The sequence below is a fragment of the Musca domestica genome, unplaced genomic scaffold, assembly GCF_030504385.1.
Source record: "Musca domestica strain aabys unplaced genomic scaffold, Musca_domestica.polishedcontigs.V.1.1 196, whole genome shotgun sequence".
Taxonomy (NCBI): domain Eukaryota; kingdom Metazoa; phylum Arthropoda; class Insecta; order Diptera; family Muscidae; genus Musca; species Musca domestica.
Genome location: NW_026712248.1, coordinates 121504 through 144144, shown reverse-complemented (window position 1 = coordinate 144144; position 22641 = coordinate 121504). Strand labels below are relative to the sequence as shown.

Here is a 22641-nt window from a genome sequence, read left to right as displayed (position 1 = left end):
CACAATCTGGAGCCTTTGGAGCTAAAAGTGCGATTTTTTTTGAGAATTTTCGAGGGAGAACATTGGCACAAAACAAAATTTTTCAAGAATTTTAGAACACGGACCCTCTCATGTGATTTTTTTTTAAGATTTCTCAACTAGAACCCTTAGAGCTATAAGGGTGATTTTTTTTTAATTTTTTAAACCAAAGATCCCTGGCCACAATAGCCTGGAATTCAAAAGAAGAAACATCCTATGAATTTTGCGAACGGGGAATTTTACCCCAAATAATTGGATTTTTTTTTATTTTAGTAATTATTTTTTATATATTTATTGCATTAATGAATTATTAATTCATAGATTCATTTGTTTAATTATAATTTTTTTATGAATTTATATATTTTTTATTTTTTTCTTGTTTATTTATTTATTATTTATATATTTTTATCTGCAAAGTTATTTATCCTATTGCATTTATTTATTTTTTTAATATAATTCTTAACTAACTTCTTTTTTTATTTATTTATAATTTAATTTTATTTTTTTTAATTTTATTTTTTTTTCTTTTTGGAAAGTCAACACGTGCTTCCTAATAAAATCCCAGCTGTACTCCAAAAGAAAACCTATAAACCCCTTGGAAAAAAACTATAAACATTACTTCCTCAGAACACGAAATCTTTCAATTTTTTCCATAAAACATATTTATTTCTTGTTACCACTCACACCGTCACATTAACTTTATGACTAGAGTGGCTTAAAAACATTAATTGGATTAAATCCGGTATGTGCTTTATTATTGCAAACGCTTATTTAGGTTAATTTTTTTTTTGCTTTGGTTTTGATATTAGTCATATGCTAGCAAAAAAAAAAATCATATTTAATGTGGCACAAAAATAAAAGCAAATATGCAAAAATAAATCTGGTTTAGGAATGCGAACATTTTTCTCCACAGGTAAGGTTTTTACTTTCTGCGTGGTACAATATGAAAGAACTTGCTAAATTTTTACATTTGTAAAGCAAAAAAAAAAAAAAAACAAAAAAATTTGGTAAAAATTGCTAGACTAGTAGTTTCTTGCAGGTTCTGAAATTGAATATTTGAAGGTTTGTGTATTAAGTCTTTTATATTTTTTTATATATTTTTTGCAATGTTTTATTTTTCCCTCTCTGAGAGATAATAAATAATTGTCTTTCATTTAGCTTTTAGTAAGTTTTGGCGAAGAATTGAAAAAAAATTATTCTTAAATTTTTTTCTTTAATTTTTTAATCGATATTCATTATTAGATATTTGAATTTTCCTCTATTTTTACCTCCTTACACGAGTTTCGTAACGCACATCAACAACCCAGTTAAGAATTAAAGTTTGCGTCCTAAGTCTTTTGTTTTGGATTAATATTGTTGTGCTCTAATCTAGAAACTCTCTCTCTCTCTCTCTTCCATATATGTTTTCCTTTTCTTTGAAATATCATAAATAAATAAATAAACTTTCATGTAGGTCATGTAGAGGGATTTGTGGTTTATTTTTGATTTATTTATTTTATATCTCAACTATTGTCGATAGTTGTTAGCAGGGATTTAATTTTTTAACATAGATTTTTATTTTTTTTTTTATTTAACACAAGTTCTCCATTCCCTTCCCTTAACACGAGTTTAAAAAAGTTTCATTGAAAAAAAGGAAAGTTTGTGTCCTAAGTATTTTGTTTTGATTACCATTGCTGAGCTCAAATCCAGAAGCTCTCTCACTCCCTCTTACCCGTTTCTCTTTCCTTTGGACTGAATAATAAATAAATAACGTTTGTGTTCTAAGTCTTTTTCAGACTTCTTTTGTAAAATTTACAGTCGTAAATACACATCTCTCACATTTTGTTTCAGAGAAACTTTTTTAAGGTTCTCATTACGAAAAACAAGAGTTCACACTTTCATTTACGTCATGTTGATAGCTGTTGTTGTTATTGACCGTTTGATGAGCGCATGCATTTGAGTATGAGAGTGTTGTTTTTTGAATAACTCTTTGGCTGTTATTGAGAGATACAAAGGAAGTAGATGAGTTCTCTTTGGTTTTAAACGTTTGTTTCTTAAGTCTTTTATTTTGTACTGATATTTCTGAAGGTAATACTTAAAAATCAATGCAAAATATATTTAAACACAAAATAAGGCATGAAAAAAATATTTTTCTTTAATTTTTTCACGAAGAAATTATTATTGAAAAAAAAATAATATTTTTATATAATTTTCAAAATTCACAAAAAAAAAATTAAAAAAAAAAAAAATAAATAAATAAAAAATCTCAAGAAAAAATATTTTTATTTATTTTTTTTAAATTAAGACTTTTTGTTTTCCATTAATATGTTAACCCAATATATTGTTATCATGCCCTCTACCATAGTCTGGAGGGTATATTAACTTCGTCATTCTGCCTGTAATCCCTTGAAATAAATATTTTTGAGCCGTTTTCGGATAGCTCCCATATAACAGCAGCTCCCTATATTCGGTATTTTGATGATTTTAGCTAAGTTTTTTATTTTGTATTAGTATTTCCGAAGGTATTACTTAAAACTCGATTTAAAATTTCTTCAAATATAAAATAAAAAATAAAATTCTTCAGAAAAAAAAATATTTTTTTTGCATATGAAAAGAATAATTTTTAATTAATTTTCCATATTTACATTTTTTCAATTAATCCACAAAAAAATAATTATTTTTATTTTTGTTTTAATTAAGACTCTTTTACTTGTCCTTTTTCACCAATATTTTCCCCATATATCTTTGTTATGTGCAGGTTCACGTCTTCGAATGGCCCCTACCTCCCGATATTCGGTATTTTGATGATTTTAGCGTCATTATTCACCGGATTTGTTTGAAATTTGGTATTTGAAGTTCGTAATGGATACTACAGTCTGCGACGGAAAAATGTCTATGCAGGTCCAGATATTCCTATAGTCCCCATATATCAGTACCTCCCTTTATTCGGTATTTTGATGATTTTAGCGACATTATTTAACGGAATTGTTTCAAATTTTGGTAATGGATACTTTTGCAGTTCGTAATGGATACTACAGCCTATGACGGAAAATTGCCTATACAGGTCAACTTCTTCGTTTGGCCGCCATATAACGGTATTTTGATGATTTTAGCTAGACTTTTCAACAGAATTTTCTCAAAAATGCTGTTTGAATTTTGTAATTGGCACCACTTTATCTGGCAGATAATTGGTTGTAGAGGTCCACGTTTTCATATAGCTCTAATATAAGGGTATCTTTCAACAGGATTATCTCAAACTTCAGCTAGTAGACACCACCTTCCCTGGCAGATGATCATAGCGTCATTTTCGAACGGATTTTTTTTTTGTTAAATTTAGCAAGTATCTTCCAATTGGCTTTTAATATCCTCCTCATTAAAAGTTCTGTGCGTCATAATTTTTTTTTATTTTTGAATTATTCTAACTCTTTCGCTTTCCAGCAATATTTTTTCTTTACATTCGTATTTAAATATTTTCCAAATAATCCAAAAACATTATTATTTCTGATCAATTATTTTATCAAAAATTATTTTTTTTTAAATCAATGTTTCACAAAAATATTTTTTTTTTCAAAAATCATTTTTTTTAATTTTTCAAATTTCTACAAAACTATAACTCTGTCACTTTTCGTTTCTCCATCAATTTTTTCTCCAAATTTCCCACTATTGATTTTTTTTTTTTGAATTAATTTACAATAACAAAAATATTTTTTTTTATTTTTGAATTATTCTAACTCTTTCGTTTTCCAGCAATTTTTCTCTTTACATTCTCTTTACAATAATTTCCAAATAATTCAAAAACATTATTATTTCTAGTCAATATTTTTTCAAAAATTATTTTTTTAAATCAATTTTTCACAAAAATATTTTTTTTCAAAAATAATTTTTTTTTAATTTTTCATTTTTTTTTTCAAAACCATAACTTTGTCACTTTTCGTTTTTCCACCAATTTTTTTTTCCAAATTTCCCTCTTCTGAACTTTTTTTGAATTAATTTACAATAAAAAAAATATTTTTTATTTTTATTTTTGAATTATTCTAACTCTTTCGCTTTCCAGCAATTTTTTCTCTTTACATTCTTATTTAAATATATTCCAAATAATTCAAACATTATTATTTCTAGTTAATTTTTTTTAAAAAATCAATTTTTTAAATCAATTTTTCACACAAATATTTTTTTCCAAAAATTATTTTTTTAATTTTTCAATTTTTTTCAAAACTATAACTTTGTCACTTTTCGTTTTTTCAACAATTTTTTTCTCCAAATTTCCCTCTTTTGAATTTTTTTTTTAATTAATTTTCAATAAAAAAAAAATATTTTTTTATTTTTATTTTTGAATTATTGTAACTCTTTCGCTCTCCAGCAATTTTTTCTCTTTACATTCTTATTTAAATATATTCCAAATAATTCAAAAACATTATTATTTCAAGTTAATTTTTTTCAAAAATTATTTTTTAAATATTTTTTTTTTTCAAAAATCAATTTCAGTTTTTTTTTAAAACTATAACTTTGTCACTTTTCGTTTCTCCATCAAAATTTTCTCCAAATTTCCCTCTTTTGAAAATGTTTTTGAAAAAATTTACAAAAAAAAAATATTATTTTTTTATTTTTTATTTAAAAAAATCATTTTCAAAAATCAATTGTTTTTTAAATTTTTCAATTTTTTTTAAAACTATAACTTTGTCATTTTTTGTTTTTCCATTAATATTTCCTCCACAAATCCCTCTTTTGCGAATTTTTTTATGAATTAATTAACAATAAATTATATTGTTTTTTTTTAACTAAAACTCCTTCAGTTTTCGCCTGTCCCCCCTCAAATATTTTCCCCCCCACACACATCCTAACACAAAAACCGTTTGCACATAACCTTTCCTCTATGCAGATAAAGCAGGAAATTGTCCACGGGTTTATGATCAATCATTGATCAAGTTGTTAGATTTGTTTGTTGTTTTTTTACAACACTTGTTGGCTGTCATGTAAAATTATACAATTTTGTTATAAAGCAAATTGTTGTGGTTTATGGGTGATTGTGATGTCCAAACACCAGAAAAAGAGAAATAGAAAGAGGGAGGCGTTCAAAATAACAACAAAACAGGATTTAATATAGGCTGACTTGGTCAATAATTACAGGACCCAACCCCAGGAAGAAGAAAGCCAGACCACCACCACTACATGGCATGGAAATTAGGCGGAATTGAAAGAAAGAAAGCAAAAAAAAAAACAAAGAAAAAATTACTTCTTTTTTAAGGCAGTGGGTTACTTGGTTGAAAGCTTTGAACTGCAGATCACTTTTGAAAGAAAGCTTGTTTATGATTTTTAAATTATTAAAAAAAAAAACTTTGTAAAGCTTGGAAGAGGTTTGTGTCTTAAGTCTTTTGTTTGTGTGGTTTGGAGTTTTAACAAAAGTTGGGTTAAAGATTTTGCTTAAGCTTTTTTATTGTAGAGCTTTTCACCAGCCTAAGAAAAAATTTGATGTCGCTGCATGAGGTTAGAATGACTAAAGCTTTCAATTTATGAGAAATTCACCATGGGCCTTTCATGGATTCAGTAACAATAAATAAATACAGAAATAGGTAAATAAATAGGAAACATAAATAAAATAAAATAAAAAATAATAAAATAAAATTAAAAAAAAATTATAAATAACATAATAATTAAATAATAATTATATAATTATAAGAAATAAATAAAAAATTAGATCTGAGCCAAATTTTATTACGAGATTGTTTAGGAGAAATTTAAAATGAATTTTTTTATGATTTTTTTGGTGAGAATTTTCCCGAAAAAAATTATTCTTGATGAAATGCAAGCGTGATGGTGTGATTTCTTTATATTCGGCTGGAAAACCACAAGTGACTATCGTTAGAGCACTCCAGCATTTAAATGTGAATAAATCTTTCTGGGTCTTTTACCATCCCTCGTTACCCGGTAGTGATACTGGTAGCGTAGCTCCACGACGTCAAGGAAGTGGAGGGAAGAAAACTGCAACATCAGCAGAAATGCTTCGAAAAGTAAAGACGCGACTTGATCGAAACCAGCGTCGCAGTGGCCGAAAAATGGCTCGTGAGTTGAATATATCGCAATATTCCATTCGGCAAAGCCATTGGAAAATGAGTTCAGGGTAAAGCCATTGAAATTCCAAAAAGTGCAAGAACTTACACCGCAACACAAAGAAAATAGACTCAAAAGAGCTAAATAGTTGCTTCGCTTGGCCGAAAGTGGTGAACTGCCGAATTTGGTTTTTTCCGTTCTCCGATGAGAAAACATTCTTGTCCAGCAGTTTGTAAACAAACAAAATGATCGAATTAATGTTTACTTGCCAAAGAGGTCAGGTGAAAATATACACCTTCGGATGGCCACCAGAACTCTAGCGCTGCCCAAGATGATGGTGTCTACCGCCATAACAGCCCTTCGCTCATATTAATCAACCGTGGCACCAGAATAAATGCCAAATATTATCGCGAAAATATTCTGGAGGGTGTATTAAAGCCTTGGGCATGCAAACATTTTGGCCGCAGACCTTGGACAGGATTCAGCAGCATCGCACCCAGCACGCACCACTCTAAAATGGTTTCAAAATGAGGTTCCTTGCTTCATTTTCAGGCCACCAAAATCTCCGGATACCAATCCGTTAGACTATTCTGTCTGGAGTATTTTGGAAAGCAAGGTTGGAACTAAAAAATACCAAAGTGTCGATTACCTCAAGCAAACGCTTCACCGGGAATGGACCAAAATACGGAAGGGCAACCAACATTCGGGCAGCGTGTGACGGTTTCATTGGCCATTAGATGACCATAATTCGTGGCAAACTTATTCTAAAATTCGATGCTATTTCCGACATTTTTTGCTTTCATTCGTGGTGTTAGACTTTTTGCAGTTTTTTTTATCTCACCCTGTATTCCATCAGACCTCGGATTGATAAAAAATATTGGGATGAGTGAAATTTGTAGACGATGGGTCTCTAACATCACATTTTATAAGAGTTGTAATTATTCAAAATTTTGACTCTTTGTGAGGGAAGTACCAGAAGGAGTGCGCCGATATTTCCCATCTTCACATCTGACTTTGGATTAATTAAAATATTGTGATGAGTGAAATTTGAAGAGAAGCGGATGCTTATTTTGGATTTTATGCTTGTTTTGGTCATTCAAAATATGGACCCTACTCTGGGAGAGGTACTGGAAGGAATGGTCCGATCTCTATCATCTTCATAATAGATCATGAGTTGATAGAAATATTGAGATGTACCAAGTCTGAATGGAATCGGAAGGTAAATTCGCGTTTTGTGAGCTTCATGGGTATTGCAAAATTTTGACCCTTTTGTGGGGGAGGTACCAGAAGGAGTGCGCCGATATATCCCATCTTCACAACAGATCTTGTTTTAGTAGAAATAATGGGATGTGTGAAATATAAAGAGAACCGGATGATTTTTTTCGGATTTTATGATCGTTTTGTTTATTCAAAACTTTAACCCTTTGTAAGACAGGTACCAGAAGAAATGGTCCGATTTTTATCATTTTAATAACAGATCTTGTGTTGATGTAAATATTGCGATGTACTAAGTTTGAATGGAATCGGATGTTAATTTCGAGTTTTATGAGCTTCATGAATATTAAAAATTTTGACCCTTTGTGGGGGAGGCACCAGAAGGAGTGGATCGATATATTCCATTTTCACACCAGACCTTGGGTTGATAGAAATATTGGGATGTGTGAAATTTGAAGACAATCGGGCTCTAACATTACATTTTATGAGAGTTGTAATTATTCAAAATTTTGACCATTTGTGGGGAAGTACCAGAAGGAGTGGACCGATATTGTCCATTTTCACACCCGACCTAGCACTGACGCAAATATTAGAATTTGCAAAGTTGAAGCAAAATTGGATTGTCGTTTCTCTTTCTGTGCAGTAAAATAATTTTTTGAAAATTTCGAACTTTTGAGGGGGAGGTACCAGTAGGAGTGGACCGATATTGTTTATCTCCGAACTCCATCTAAGTTTGAGAATAATATTACGATGTACCAAGTTTGGAGCAAATCGGAAGCTCCCTTCGAAAGTTATCGTGTGCGCGCCAGTCAGCTAGCGAGACAGGGGGACGGACGGACGGACATCGCTAGATCGACTCCAAATGTCCTGAAGCGGATTTGGTCCGAAGAGACTTTGAATCTAAAACCGTTATTTCAATGAGGCACGTTTTGGCGATATCAAATGATATATATAGGGTGATATAAGGCTATGGCTGTGGGTATAAAAAGTCCACATGTGTCAAAGATTGTTGAAAAATATTTTCTTTAAAATATTTTCTATAAAAAATTGTTTTGAAAAAAATCATGATTTTTCAGAAAGCATTAAAAACTATTTTGAAAAAAAAACGCCTTTATTAGGTAGTTTTTAAAAACACATTTATGTTGGATGACTTTAAAAAAAATGTTTTTTAAAAATCCCCATTTTTCGGATGGTTGTGAAAAATATTGTTTTTTTTTTTTAAATAATCCACATTTTCAAATTGTGATAAAAAATATTTTCTAAAAATCAAAATTCGTCAGATTATTTGGAAAAAATAAAATTCACAGCATTTCAAAAAAAAAAAAAAAAAAAATTGTAATTTTAATAATAATACTATGAACCAAGTTTGGACCATATCCAATACTTCGAGAGTCATCGTGCGCGCCAGTCAGCTAGCGAAACAGGGAGACGAACGTATAGACATAGCTAGATCGACTCCAAATGTCCTGGAATAAATTTGGTCCAAAGAGACCTAGGTTCTAAAAGCATTATTTGGATGAGGTACCTTTTGGCCCTATCGAATGATATATACCCTCTCTAGCCATATGGCTGAGTGTATAAAAATGCAGCGCTGCTCAAGAAAAAATATCTCTTCCCAGTCAAATTTCTCTTTGCTTACAAATATTTTTAATCCATTTGCTTTAAAAATTATTAGGACAAACATTCATGTTAAAAACCAATTAAATAGAATCATAAAATATAAAAAAAACAGAATTTTCATTTTCTCTTAAATTATCTCTTTATTCGGCTCATGTTCTAGAACACGGTTTTGAGCAGGGCAGAAAAATGGCAAAATGTAATTTTTATTTTCTCTTAAACAACTTCTTTACACTATTTTGCTCTCTACATTATTTTGCTCTACACGGGCATGTTATTTTAAAACTCTCTTCTTAATTTCTCCTTCAGTATTTCTACCCATCGGTACTTGGGTGAGAGAAAAAGAGAGAAAACCCTTCATTCAATGTTGTAAACATCGCTCTCCCCAACACTTCGCTCTTTTGAGTAATGCATCAATTTTTTCTCTTTCAATTTTGCCATGAAAATGAACAAAGTTCGTGTCTTAAGTCTTTAGTTTTTTTTTCTTTTTTTTAATTAAACAATTAACATTGATAAAACAAATGAATCGAATTACCTGTCATTTTCTTGAATTTGCAAAAATGTAGCATAACCTTCACTCAAATCTTGAGCCTGACTCTTTAGCTGATCCAGCAAAGTGGGTTTTTCTTGTTGTGTGGATTCCATTGACTGTTTGTTGGTGTGGTGGTAGACAATGTCCAGTTCGCCATCATCATCATCGGCAGCATTGTTTTCGTTATCCAAATGCTGTGCCACATTATTGTAGTGCAGTGAATGGTACGCTGGCCTATGTGGATGCTGATAATGATGCTCCACAGTGTTCTCTTGTGGATATTGTTGAGTGCCAATTTTCAAATGGATGTCGGAAGGTGATTGTTGATATAAACCATGGCCAGCAATGGCTTGCTTGGCTAAGCCATGATTGTTATCTTTTGGCAAAAAATGCAGATCCTCTTTGGCCTCTTCTGGATGATACGAATACGCATGATGATTGGCCGCTGTGGCATGGAGATTCACCAACAGCATAGAGCTTGTCAGCAGTAAAATCACCAAAGATTTCTGCAACGAAAAAAATAAAAACGGTACAAAATTGGAAAGGAGAATACCCAAAACGCTCATAAATCCAAATTGAATGCAAATGGAAATTGTAATAATCACTCAAGGATGATAATGTTGTTAGAGATTTAAGAGGTTTTCATAATAGATAGGCCAACTTTCAAAAAAAAAATTACAAAAAAAAAAAAAAAAAATACAAAAAAAAAATCAGACTAAACTGCATAATACTTATTATTAAATAATGAAACAAAAACTTCCGCTTACTTAAGGAAAATACGTTTACTTTCCATTTCCATAACTGGCCAAGAAGAAAAAACCAACAGAAACCAGTAAAGAAAGTCTTAAAGTCGGGCGGGGCCGACTTTATAATACCCTCCACCACTTTGCTTCGGACTTGTATTGCCCATTTGGTGCACAATTAATTTGAAATCGGATAAAGATATATATGGGAGCTATATCCAAATCGGAACCGATCTTGATAAAATTTGGCAAAGACATTTCTGAGCTGTATTTGATATGTTTCCCTGAATATCATTGTTACAGAGTGCATATTACGGCTGCGGAGGACAAAAATAACAAATCGGATGAAAAATATATATGGGAGCTATAGCTAAATCTGAACCGATCTTCACCAAATTTGACATACTAGCTTCTAGACTCAATTCGGCCGTATGTGCCAAATTCCATGCCATTTGGACAAATATTAGACGTTTGGTGGACAATAAAAGGTAAATCGGACGAAGTTATATATGGGAGCTATATCTAAATCTGAACCGATCTTGATAAAAATTGGCAAAGATATTTCTGAGCTATATTTCAAATATTTCCCTGAATATCGTTATTACGGAGTGCATATTACGGTTGCGGAGGACTAAAATAACAAATCGGATGAATAATATATATGGGAGCTATAGCTATATCTAAACCGATTTCGATCAAATTTGACATACTAGCTTCTAGACTCAATTCGGTCGTAAGTGCCAAATTTCATCGTATTTGGGCAAATAATAGACGTTTGGTGCACAATAAAAGGTAAATCGGACGAAGTTATATATGGGAGATTATATTCAAATCCCAACCGATCTCGATAAAATTGGGCAAAGATATTTCTGAGCTGTATTTCATATATTTGCCCAAATATTGTTGTTACAGAGTGCATATTACGGCTGTGGGTAACAAATATAACAAATCGGATGAACAATATATATGGGAGCTTTAGCTATATCTGAACCGATCTTTACCAAATTTGACATACTAGTTTCTAGACTCAATTCGCTCGTAAGTGCCAAATTCCATACCATTTGGACAACTATTAGGCGTTTGGTGCACAATAAAAGGTAAATCGGACGAAGTTATACATGGGAGCTATATCCAAATCCGAACCGATCTCTATAAAATTTAGCAAATGTATTTCTGAGCTGCATTTGATATATTTCCCCAAATATTGTTGATACAGAGAGCATATTACGGCTGCGGAGGACTAAAATAACAAATCGGATGAACAATATATATATGGGAGCTATAGCTATATCTGAACCGATTTCGATCAAATTTAGCATACTTATTTTCAGGCCTAATTTGGTTGTATGTGCAAAATTCCATACTATTCGGGTTGATATTACACGTTTGGTGCACATTAAAAGGCAAATCGGACGAAGATGTATATGGGGGCTATATCTAAATTTTAACCGATTATCTCCAATTTTAATAGAGTTCCTCCTTGGGCCAAGCAAATGATTTGTGCAAAATTTCATCTGGATCGGACAATAAATGCGAACTGTACTTTGTTTACAAAAATACATGGACAGACGGAGAGACGGACGGACGGATGGACGGACATGCATAAATCGACTCAGAATGTGATTCTATGCAGATCATTAAAAAGGAACTATGGGTCTATCTCGTTTCCTTTTGCCTGTTTCAAACAAATGCACAAAGTCATAATACCCTGACCACCCTGTGGTGTAGGGTATAAAAAATACTTTCAAATTTAGTTAAGTTTATTTTTTTTAATTTTAAGGCTTGCCTTAATGGTTTTACCGGACACACCTATTCACATTAAGGGAAATTGTAACAGTTGTTGTTTTTTTTTGCCAAAACATAATTTGTTTTAATTTTTGTTGTTGTTTATTTTTATTTTAACTACCATGACTTGGAGCAAAATGTTAAGAAAGGTGGCTATACATTACAGAACTATTACAAATGATGGCCACACTCGCACACACACTCACGTAATTGTCATCGGTCATACCTTTCACCTGTTGAATGTGTTGCTGTGTGGGCGTCTATGGCCCAAGGGGTTGCCATTGCATTTGTCATAACAAAGATTTTATGCAACGTCATGTTGCTATTTTATCATGGACCCCAGAAAACCATGGCACAATGGTACACCCTCCTCACTCTTAAAAAATATATCATTGTCTCATTGTTGTTGATATGATAAATTAAAGCATTTTAATTATATGATAAATTGCATAGTTTTTTTTTTTTAAAAAAAAAAAAAAATACGCTTTAATTTTCTTGGTAAATATTTTGATATGTTGACCAAGCCATTATTTTGAGTTAACTTCTCAAAAGAAAAAAAAAAAAAAAAAAACATCAACAATCCCCAAATCACCGGCGAAATCATAACTCTCCCAGCATGCTGTAAACCATAATTAAAACCAGACAGACCTCTGACCGTGTTATCGATTAACACCCACCGGCCTCCCCACAAAATGAACCATGCATTATCTCATTGGATTACACAATAAATTCAATTACATTGGTGGCCCAGATTGCAATGGGAAATGGGGAGATTTGCTGGGTGTGGTATGTGAAATTAATTAAATTACATTGTTGGCACGTGGAGATTTCTGGAGCAGAGCATAAGAAGGAAAAAAAAGTTAAATAAATAATTTTTGTTCAGATTTATGTTTTTATTTCTCTTTTGAGACGAGCTTAACGATCTGAAATTTGCAGTAAAAAATAATCATTTTATTTGTGTAAATTTATTATATCCAACCTTTTCTTGATTTTTACATTTTAATCTATTTTTCAAAAGGATAGGACAGCCTTTCAAATTTTATTCCTTAAAAATTAGTCTCTCCCAATGCGCGTCGAATCAGAAATTCCTTCATTATTTTATTATTTCGGTTTTATCTTTGGGTCTCTACCCAATGTATCTAGGAGTAGGTCACTCAACAATCACCACAGGGTGTGTCTTTGTGCATTTGTTTGTAACAGGCAAATGGAAACGAGATAGACCCATAGTTCCTTTTGATGATCTGCATAGAATTACATTCTGAGTGGATTTATGTATGTCAGTCCGTCTGTCCATGTATTTTTGTAAACTAAGTACAGTTCGCATTTATTGCCCGATCCAGATGAAATTTTGCACAAATCATTTGTTTGGCCTAAGGACGAACCCTATTGAAATTGGAAATTATCGGTCAAAATTTTGATATAGCTTCCATATATATCTTCGCCCGATTTGACTTTTATTGTGCACCAAACGTGTAATATCAGCCCGAATAGTACGGAATTTTGCACATATAACCAAATTAGGCCTGAAAATAAGTATGCCAAATTTGATCGAAATCGGTTCAGATATAACCATAGCTCCCATATATATTGTTCATCCGATTTGTTATTTTTGTCCTCCGCAGCCGTAATAAGCACTCTGTAACAACAATATTTGGGGAAATATGTCAAATGCTGCTCAGAAATACCTTTGCTAAATTCTATCGATATCGGTTCAGATTTGGATATAGCTCCCATGTATAACTTCGTCCGATTTACATTTTATTGTGCACCAAATGTCTAATATTTGTCCAAATGGAATGAAATTTGGCACTTACGACCGATTTGAGTCTAGAAGCTAGTATGTCAAATTTGGTGAAGATCGGTTCAGATATAGCTATAGCTCCCATATATATTGTCTATTCGATTTGTTATATTTGTTACCCACAGCCGTAATATGCACTCCGTAACAACGATATTCAGGGAAATATATCAAATAAAGCTCAGAAATATATATGCCAAAATTTTATCGTGATCGGTTCTGATTTGGATATTGTGCACCAAATGGGCAATATAAGTCCGAATTTAAAAGATACAAATGCTTCGGCATATTTAGTCTTTTGAACTTTAAATTATAATTATAATCATTGCGTGTATGATTGAATTCTCCCATAAAAAAATTTAATTGTTATGCGGAGCTTTCATAAATTAGCAAAGTGGTGTAGGGTATCATAAAGTCGGCCCCACCCGACTTTAAGACTTTCTTTACTGGTTAAATACGAACTTTGTTTAAAATTGTTATTAAAGCAGATGAATAATACATAGAAGTTGATTAAAAATTGCCCGCTTGCGTTAGAATAACTTCTAGATCAGCATTGAAGTATAGACCGTGGTTTAGTAAAGGAAACTCTTATTACTCTCTAATTACTATCAATAAACAGACGATTTTGAGCAACACAGTAAATTAGGAGTACAAAACCCTGTTGTCTTTCCTTATCCCTCTCTCAACAATTCTCAGTCGATAATTAATGTTTTAAAAATTATATAAAAAATAATTAAACAGCAGGAAAAGTTTAATTTTGACTCTTCCAAAAATTATCTTTTTTTCTACATTGCCCATCTCAGAGCTTGGAGAACATGACGTTATTATGTTTTCCTTCCTGTGACAATTGTTTTTTTTTTCATTCAAAAATTTACCGGACTTGTATTTCATTGAGATTAGCACTACTTAAATGTTCGTGTCTTAAGTCTTTCGTTTTGAAGTCCAATAGGAGTCGATGAGAGTCCCCCTCTCTCTCTCTCTCTCACACTTTTTCTTGAGGTTAGATTTATGTTGCGCTGGATGTTCGTGCCTTAAGTCTTTCATATTGTAATCCATTTAGAATAGGTTAAAAATTAAGATAACTCTCTCTCTCTCTGGTTTTGTGAAGGAAAGGCTCTTTTATTACCACCAATACTCTTTTCCTACATTGTTCACTTCTTGTGCTTGTGTTTCCCTTCCTGTGACAATTGTCTTTTTTATTCAAAAGTTTAAAGAACTTGTATTCCATTTAGATTGACACTATTCAAATGTTCGTGTCTTAAGTCTTTCGTTTTAATGTCCAATAGAAGTCGATGAGAGTTCTCCCTTTCTCTCTCTCTCACACTTTCTCTTGTGGTGAGAATTATATTGCCCTGGATGTTCGTGTCTTAAGTCTTTCATATTGTAATCCAATTAGAATAGATGAGAATGTAAGACAACTTTCTCTCTCTCACTCTCTCGATCTCTTTCATAGGTGTAGTAATTACAGTACACTGTAGTTCATGTTGCCCTTACTGTATGTGTCTTAAGTCTTTTGATTGCAATGTTTACATTTTAACAACATTAGGGGTATTTTCGAGATGTTTCCAAGGAATATAAGCAAAAAAAAACAGTAGAACTGTTACTTTGGATATAAATATAAATATTTTTAAGAATGTTTCTTCAAAATAGAGAAATATTCTAAAAATATGGGGAAAAAATCAATGAATGTGAAATGTGATTGTGAGTTTTATAGCACTGTTTCCATGGGTAGTAAAAGCTTTGAACTTGTTGTTTTTGGGATATTTCGAGCCCCAAATGTGGAAAAACCATTAAAATCCTTTTTATGGATATTTAAACATATTTTCAGATGCCTATATGGGGTTTTCTTCAAGGTTCACAAATGCGGATTTTTCTTTTAAATTTTTAGAGAGTCGTTAAAACGTGGAACATGGGGCTTTAATTCATTTGGAATAAATGAGAGGGCAAGAGAACTATTTCTCTCTCCCTCTTTCATTGGAGTAGCCTATGCTGCCCTTGCGGGTTGTTTCTTAAATCATTAAATTTTAATGTTTACATTTTCATTTCCAGATTTTTATTTTCAAGGGCCGAAAAAAACCGTTTTGTTGTAAATTTAAATGTAGCTTTTTATTTCATATTTTTCAAAAAATTGAAATAAATAAATAACAAGTAAGCAAAGGCTACAGTCGAGCGGGGCCGACCGTTGAATACCCTACAACACTACAATAAACGATACAGTTTATATAGGCGAGATACTCGAAAGAATTCCACAAGATATTGTGACAAATAATAAAAGAAAACCATCAGGTTTCGTTCTCTAATTTTCGAATAATAGCAACTTAAACTAATTTGCTCATTTCCAAGTTATTGGTAGATGTTGCACTTAAATGGTTTTCCTAGATCTGGAACCAATATTTCCCAAAGACGTATAATCTCTCATAGGTGGCAAAAGATTAACATTTATTATTGGTTTTTGACTGAAACGCATCTATATGAGATACAGCCATTTGACTATATTCTTCAACGAAATCAGCGTTAACGAAATAGTCAGAAGTGCGTCATTCCTGTATTTGTGAATTCTCCAAAAAGTCACTGGAATGGACATTTTCGTATTTTGTCTAAAAAAGTTGGCAAACTATTTCACACATTGAATATTTTTGGATGGCCATGCAAAACTGCTTGGATTTTGCAATGCCCGGTAGCCCCCATTCAAATGTGCGTGAGGATCGGGCAATAATTACGACCTGCTGACAGTTTTGCAGTTTTTTTGGTCCATTTCAACCCCTAAATATATGGCGATCATCTCCAAAAAGAGTAGGCTTCTTTTCTGACCCTCATCTGATCCCCATGCAAAATTTCGTTAGGATCGGGCCATAAATGCGATCTGTATATGATATCCTGATATCCTAACTACTTAGTTTTGTTAGCTGTAGAAATATTACCAAACGTTTAATTCAAAATGAAAATATGCCAAAAATATGACAAAATTGAAAAATATGAGAAAATTTTACAAAATCAATATTTTCATCTTTAAAGATATATTTTTATGCGATTTTTTAGACGTTGTTTCTTTCCTGCCAAGAGGCCATTCTGAATTAATGAGAACTGTCGAAATCAGTTCAGCCGTTCTCGACATAAAATAGATCTTTCAAGCATATATTTTTTTATAGACATATATATCGCACATATTTTGCTATATATTCGATTTGTTGGATATTAACATCAATGTAAAGATCAGAAGTAACCTTGTCATGGCTTTGTGATTTCGCCGGAATTTAAAATATTCGCGGTTTAATGAAAAATGTTGAATTTTTTCAATAAAAAAGATATGGTCTATTTTAGCCGCTAAATATTATCCGATGACCACCCAAATTGGTAGGCTTCTTCCCCGCCCTAAACTCTAGCTACATGCGAAATTCCGCGTCGATTGGCCTATAATTGCGACCTGTATAGCTACTGCAAAATCCGACATTTTTTCAGTATTTGGTCCATTTCAACCCCTAAACATTTGGCGATCATCTCCAGAAGAAATAGGGTTCTATTCCGACCCCAGTCCCACCTCCAGTCTAAATTTCGTGAAGATCGGGCCATAATTGCGACCTGTGGAGTGATTACAAATTAACATGGACAGACGGACAGACGGACGGACGGACATACATAGCTAGATCGACTCAGCTCGGCGAGCTATATGGGAAACCAATATTTCGAGGTGTTACATAAATTCTGGCCCAATCAAACTTATAATACCCCCAACACATAGTGTTGTAGGGTATAAAAAATAGAAATTGAAATAAATAGGAAAATATTGGTGGAGTGTGGAAAGTTCCAAACATTGCTTTCATGGAAAGTTATGTCTTCTTAGGAATATGTATAATTTTTTTTTTTTGGATTTTTAAGAATACTTTTACAAGGTCGACCACAGTCTTTATCTTTTAAGATTTTTTTTTCAAGGACTATCAATAGTCTAAAGAAAATATAAGGACCTTTAGAAGCACTCAAAAAGGGGGGTATTTGATTATTTTTTGGACACTTTTAGGGTCCCGATTGGATTTTTAAAGTGTATTTTTTCTAAGGATGAATAGTGTTCTAAACTTTGTTTTTTTTTAACTCCAAAATGTGAACATTTTTTAATAATTTTTACTCGAGGACCATCAAAGGTTAGTAGAGCTCCAAACTTGAATTTTGAGATAGTACTAACAGTGGATTTTAAAAGGAAAAATGTCCAAGAACCAGTCGAGCTGTAAAAGTGAAATTTAAGTGAATATTTCCCAAGGTAGAGTCTCAAACGTGAATTTTTAAGAAATGTGTTCCCAACGATCTACTAGTTCTAAATGTGAATTATTAAATAATATCTCCAAAAAATATGTTTCCTAGGACTAGTAGACCCCTAAACCGGTATTTTAAAGGAAATTTTCCCAAAAATCCCCAAAAGCTATAAAATCAGATCTTTAAAGAAAATTTCCTAAGGGTCAGTAGATTTTGTAAAGGTGGAATTTTTAAGGATATTTTCCTAAGGATCTGTGGAGACCTATATGTGAATGATGAGATATTATTTTCTCAAGGATCTGTAGAGTTTCTAACGTGGATTTTTAAAGAATATTTTTTAAGAGTCTGCAGAGTTGTGAATGTGTGAATATGTTCCCTAGGACTAGTAGAGTCCTAAACGGGTATTTTTAGAGGATATTTTCTCGAGAATCCCCAAAAGCTATGAAATTGGATTTTTAAAGAAAATTTCCCAAGGATCAGCAGATTTTGTAAACGTGGAATTTTTTAAGATATTTTCCTGAGGACCTGTGGCGACCTATATGTGAATGATGAAATATTATTTTCTCAAAGATCTGTACAGTTTCTAACGTGGATTTTTAAAGAATATTTTTTAAGAATCTGTAGAGTTGTGAATATGTGGATTTAAAGTATTTAAGCCGATGGTTCAGAAGCTTTTTAAGCATTAGTGTTTTAAATGTGAATATTTAAGTAAAATTAAAAAAAAAAAACAAGTAAAAAAGCTGTAAGTTCGGCCGGGCCGAACTTTGAATACCCTCCACCATTTGCTACAAATTTAACAATTAAAAAAAAATCTATTAAAAATTCTGTTAAAACCTTGAAAATACCGAATGTAGCCATATATTAGGCTCTATACGACGACGTGGACCTGCATATGCAACTTTTGTCACAAGCTATTACAATATTCAAATGCGAAACTTGAAAAAAATAAGTTTGTAATGTAGGCAGGTACCATGGGGGTTATAAAACATAGATCTGCACAGACAATTTTCTGTCATATGCTGTAATATCCATTACGAACTTCAAATGCGAAATTTGAAACAATTCCGGTAAATAATGTCGCTAAAAATATCAAAATACCGAATATCGGGAGGTACCGTTATATGGGGGCTATACGAAGACGTGGACCTGCTCAGACAATTTTCTGTAAACGCTATAGTATTCAATACGAACTTAAAAATCCCAAATTTGAAATAGTTCCGGTAAATAATGTCGCTAAAATCGTCAAAATACCGAATATCGGGGGGTACCGTTATATGGGGGCTATACGAAGACATGGACCTACATGGCCCATTTTCAATACCAAAAGTCCTGCAGACATAGTATACATTTGTTTAAAAGTTTATGAACCTTTCCTCGTTCGGAAGCTAGAGTGATTTCCACAGACGGACAGACATTGTTAAATCGATATAGAATTTTATGCTGATCAAGAATATATATACTTTGTGGGGTCTAAAATGTATATTTCGAGATGTTACCAACGGAATGACAAACTATATATACCCTCCATACTATGGTAGAGGATATACAAATTGGAAGGTAAGCTACAGCCTTTAAGAAATCCGTTTTTGATTTTTTTTAGGACAAGTCTAGCTATGTAGCCCTAAACGTAGATTTTTGAGAAATCTTTTTTTTTTTAAGACTCTCTGGTTTTGAAGACTTCATGGTCTTTTAAATGCTTTGCAAAGATTGTCTGATTTGCCAACTCAGATTTGAAGGCAGGTTGGGGCTTTAGATCATCTCTTAAGACTCCCAGAAATATCTACTCCTCTATTAGCCCCCATTACCTAACATGGCCCCGACAATGAAATCTCTCAATCACATAATTTCCTTTCCCTTCCAAAAAGTAATGTAAACACAAAAATCTCCAAATGAATTGAATTCATTTCCAAAACAGAAATTAACACTTGTCTATACTCCGCTTACAAGTTAAACGCTAATTTCCTGCCCTTTCTATTGCAAGTGTTGTGCATACATTTTTTTTTCCTCCAATATTAATGTAGTTTCGTCTTTTTTTGGTAAAACAATTTAACAGGTGATTGTGTTTTGTTTTTTTTTTTTTGTTGTTGTGCTCTACACCTTGTCGCTGCTTTACATGCAAAGAGCGGCGGCTGTGTGCACATGTGTGTGCACAGTCATTCAATCAAGTTTGTTGCCTAAGTCTTTCGTTTGATTCACCTTCCACCATGATATTCATGTTTATGTGTTTCTGCTATTGTTGTTGTTGTTGTTATTTACAACTTAATTTAAAGGTTCACTGAGGATGAAGTTCAGCTGATGGTGGTGGTGTGAAAATGAAACAAAAACAACAACAACTCCAATAACAATATATGGAAAAGGTGGAAAAAAAACAGGAGTGTACACAAAAGTAGGTGGCTAGGTTTGTTGGTTTATGGCAGGCACTACTGCGAGTTCTTTAATAAGGCCTTTGGGGGTTTTGAGGCTGAGCTTGTAGCGAATGCCTTTTTTGACCGTGAGGGCCAGTCCGGTTCTGAAAATAGGCATAGCTTCATATATTTTTTTATTTTTTAATTTTTTATTTATATTTTTTTAAGGTAAGTTAACATTTTTTCGAACACTGTTTACATACTTGTTCGACACCATTAATCTTTTAATCATTTCTCGTTTCATCAAAAAGTCAAATTTAATTGAAGATCAGACCTCAGTGGCTAATGGCACGACATGCAACACCCTACAGATCGAAGATATATAGGTTAGATTGAAGATTTAGATAAAAGAAATAAAAATATAAAATACAACATAAATAAATAATTAAATAAAATTGTTTTCTATTTTTTTTAAATCTCTCAGCGTTATAATTCGGACGTCGGGGAAAAATATCTGGAGTACGAAAGTGTGTATTATTTAAAGGATATCTTTTGGGGACGGTTAGAGCACAAAAAATTTTAAAATTTTTCTATGGCCAAAAAAACCCCAAATCGTTGATTTTTCAGAATATTCTTTTATCCCTCATTTGGAAGTTTTTAAAAACAAATATTCAAGGACTATTTTTGCCTCAAAAAACTGGAAGTTGTGAGAACATTTTCCAGAATTCATTAATAATAATATTTTTGGAGGACCACCAAAGCAGCTAGACGCATTCCTTTTAGAATTTTATTATTATGATGACCAATAAAAACCTATAAAGTGGATTTTTATAGAGAAAATCAGAACCTCTGAACTTGATCCTTTTCAAATATGTTTAAGGGCCATCTTGGAAGAGAATATAATCTTCAACGTGGATTTTTTAAAAAGAATTTTTTAAAGAATATATGGAAGAAAATATCGAATTTTCAGAATATTTTTCGGGCACCTTTAGAACCTTCAACGTGGATTTTAGGAAATGGTTCTAGAGAATTAAATGTAGACTTCTATAGAAAATATTTAGAATTCGAACGTAGATTTTTAAGATTTTTTTTCAAGGTCCTTTGGAGTCTTGAACGTCAATTTTGAAAAATTTACTTCGAGACTAATTAGAAATCTGAAATGAGGACCTTTATAACTTTTTTACGAGGATCCTTTAATGTGGATTTTTATACCCTACAACACTATGTGTTGGGGGTATTATAAGTTTGATTGGGCCAAAAATTATGTAACACCACGAAATATTGGTTTCCCATATAGGAAAGTATATATGGATCTTCCTAGCTCGCCGAGCTGAGTCGATCTAGCTATGTATGTCCGTCCGTCCGTCTGTCCGTCTGTCCATGTTAATTTGTAATCACTCCACAGGTCGCAATTATGGCCCGATCTTCACGAAATTTAGACTGGAGGTGGGACTGGGGTCGGAATAGAACCCTATTTCTTCTGGAGATGATCGCCAAATGTTTAGGGGTTGAAATGGACCAAATACTGAAAAAATGTCGGATTTTGCAGTAGCTATACAGGTCGCAATTATAGGCCAATCGACGCGGAATTTCGCATGTAGCTAGAGTTTAGGGCGGGGAAGAAGCCTACCAATTTGGGTGGTTATCGGATAATATTTAGCGGCTAAAATAGACCATATCTTTTTTATTGAAAAAATTCAACATTTTTCATTAAACCGCGAATATTTTAAATCCCGGCTAAATCACAAAGCCATGACAAGGTTACTTCTGATCTTTACATTGATGTTAATATCCAACAAATCGAATATATAGCAAAATATGTGCGATATATATGTCTATAAAAAAATATATGCTTGAAAGATCTATTTTATGTCGAGAACGGCTGAACTGATTTCGACAGTTCTCATTAATTCAGAATGGCCTCTTGGCAGGAAAGAAACAACGTCTAAAAAATCGCATAAAAATATATCTTTAAAGATGAAAATATTGATTTTGTAAAATTTTCTCATATTTTTCAATTTTGTCATATTTTTGGCATATTTTCATTTTGAATTAAACGTTTGGTAATATTTCTACAGCTAACAAAACTAAGTAGTTAGGATATCAGGATATCATATACAGATCGCATTTATGGCCCGATCCTAACGAAATTTTGCATGGGGATCAGATGAGGGTCGGAATAGAAGCCTACTCTTTTTGGAGATGATCGCCATATATTTAGGGGTTGAAATGGACCAAAAAAACGGCAAAATTGTCAGCAGGTCGTAGTTATCGCCCGATCCTCACGCACATTTGATTGGGGGTTACCGGGCATTG

General features: G+C 32.4%; 1 protein-coding gene across 1 annotated transcript in view; it reads right to left on the bottom strand.

Moving 5' to 3' along the window:
* LOC101887753 (myb-like protein I) overlaps positions 1–22641 on the bottom strand; it is a 43754-nt gene that overhangs the window by 4079 nt on the left and 17034 nt on the right. The window contains exons 4-5 of the mRNA XM_059121447.1: positions 12144–12197; positions 9413–9915 (exon numbers count right to left, since the gene is read on the bottom strand). Coding sequence (XP_058977430.1) covers positions 9413–9915; positions 12144–12197 — 557 coding nt within the window. The remainder of the gene's footprint in view (positions 1–9412; positions 9916–12143; positions 12198–22641) is intronic.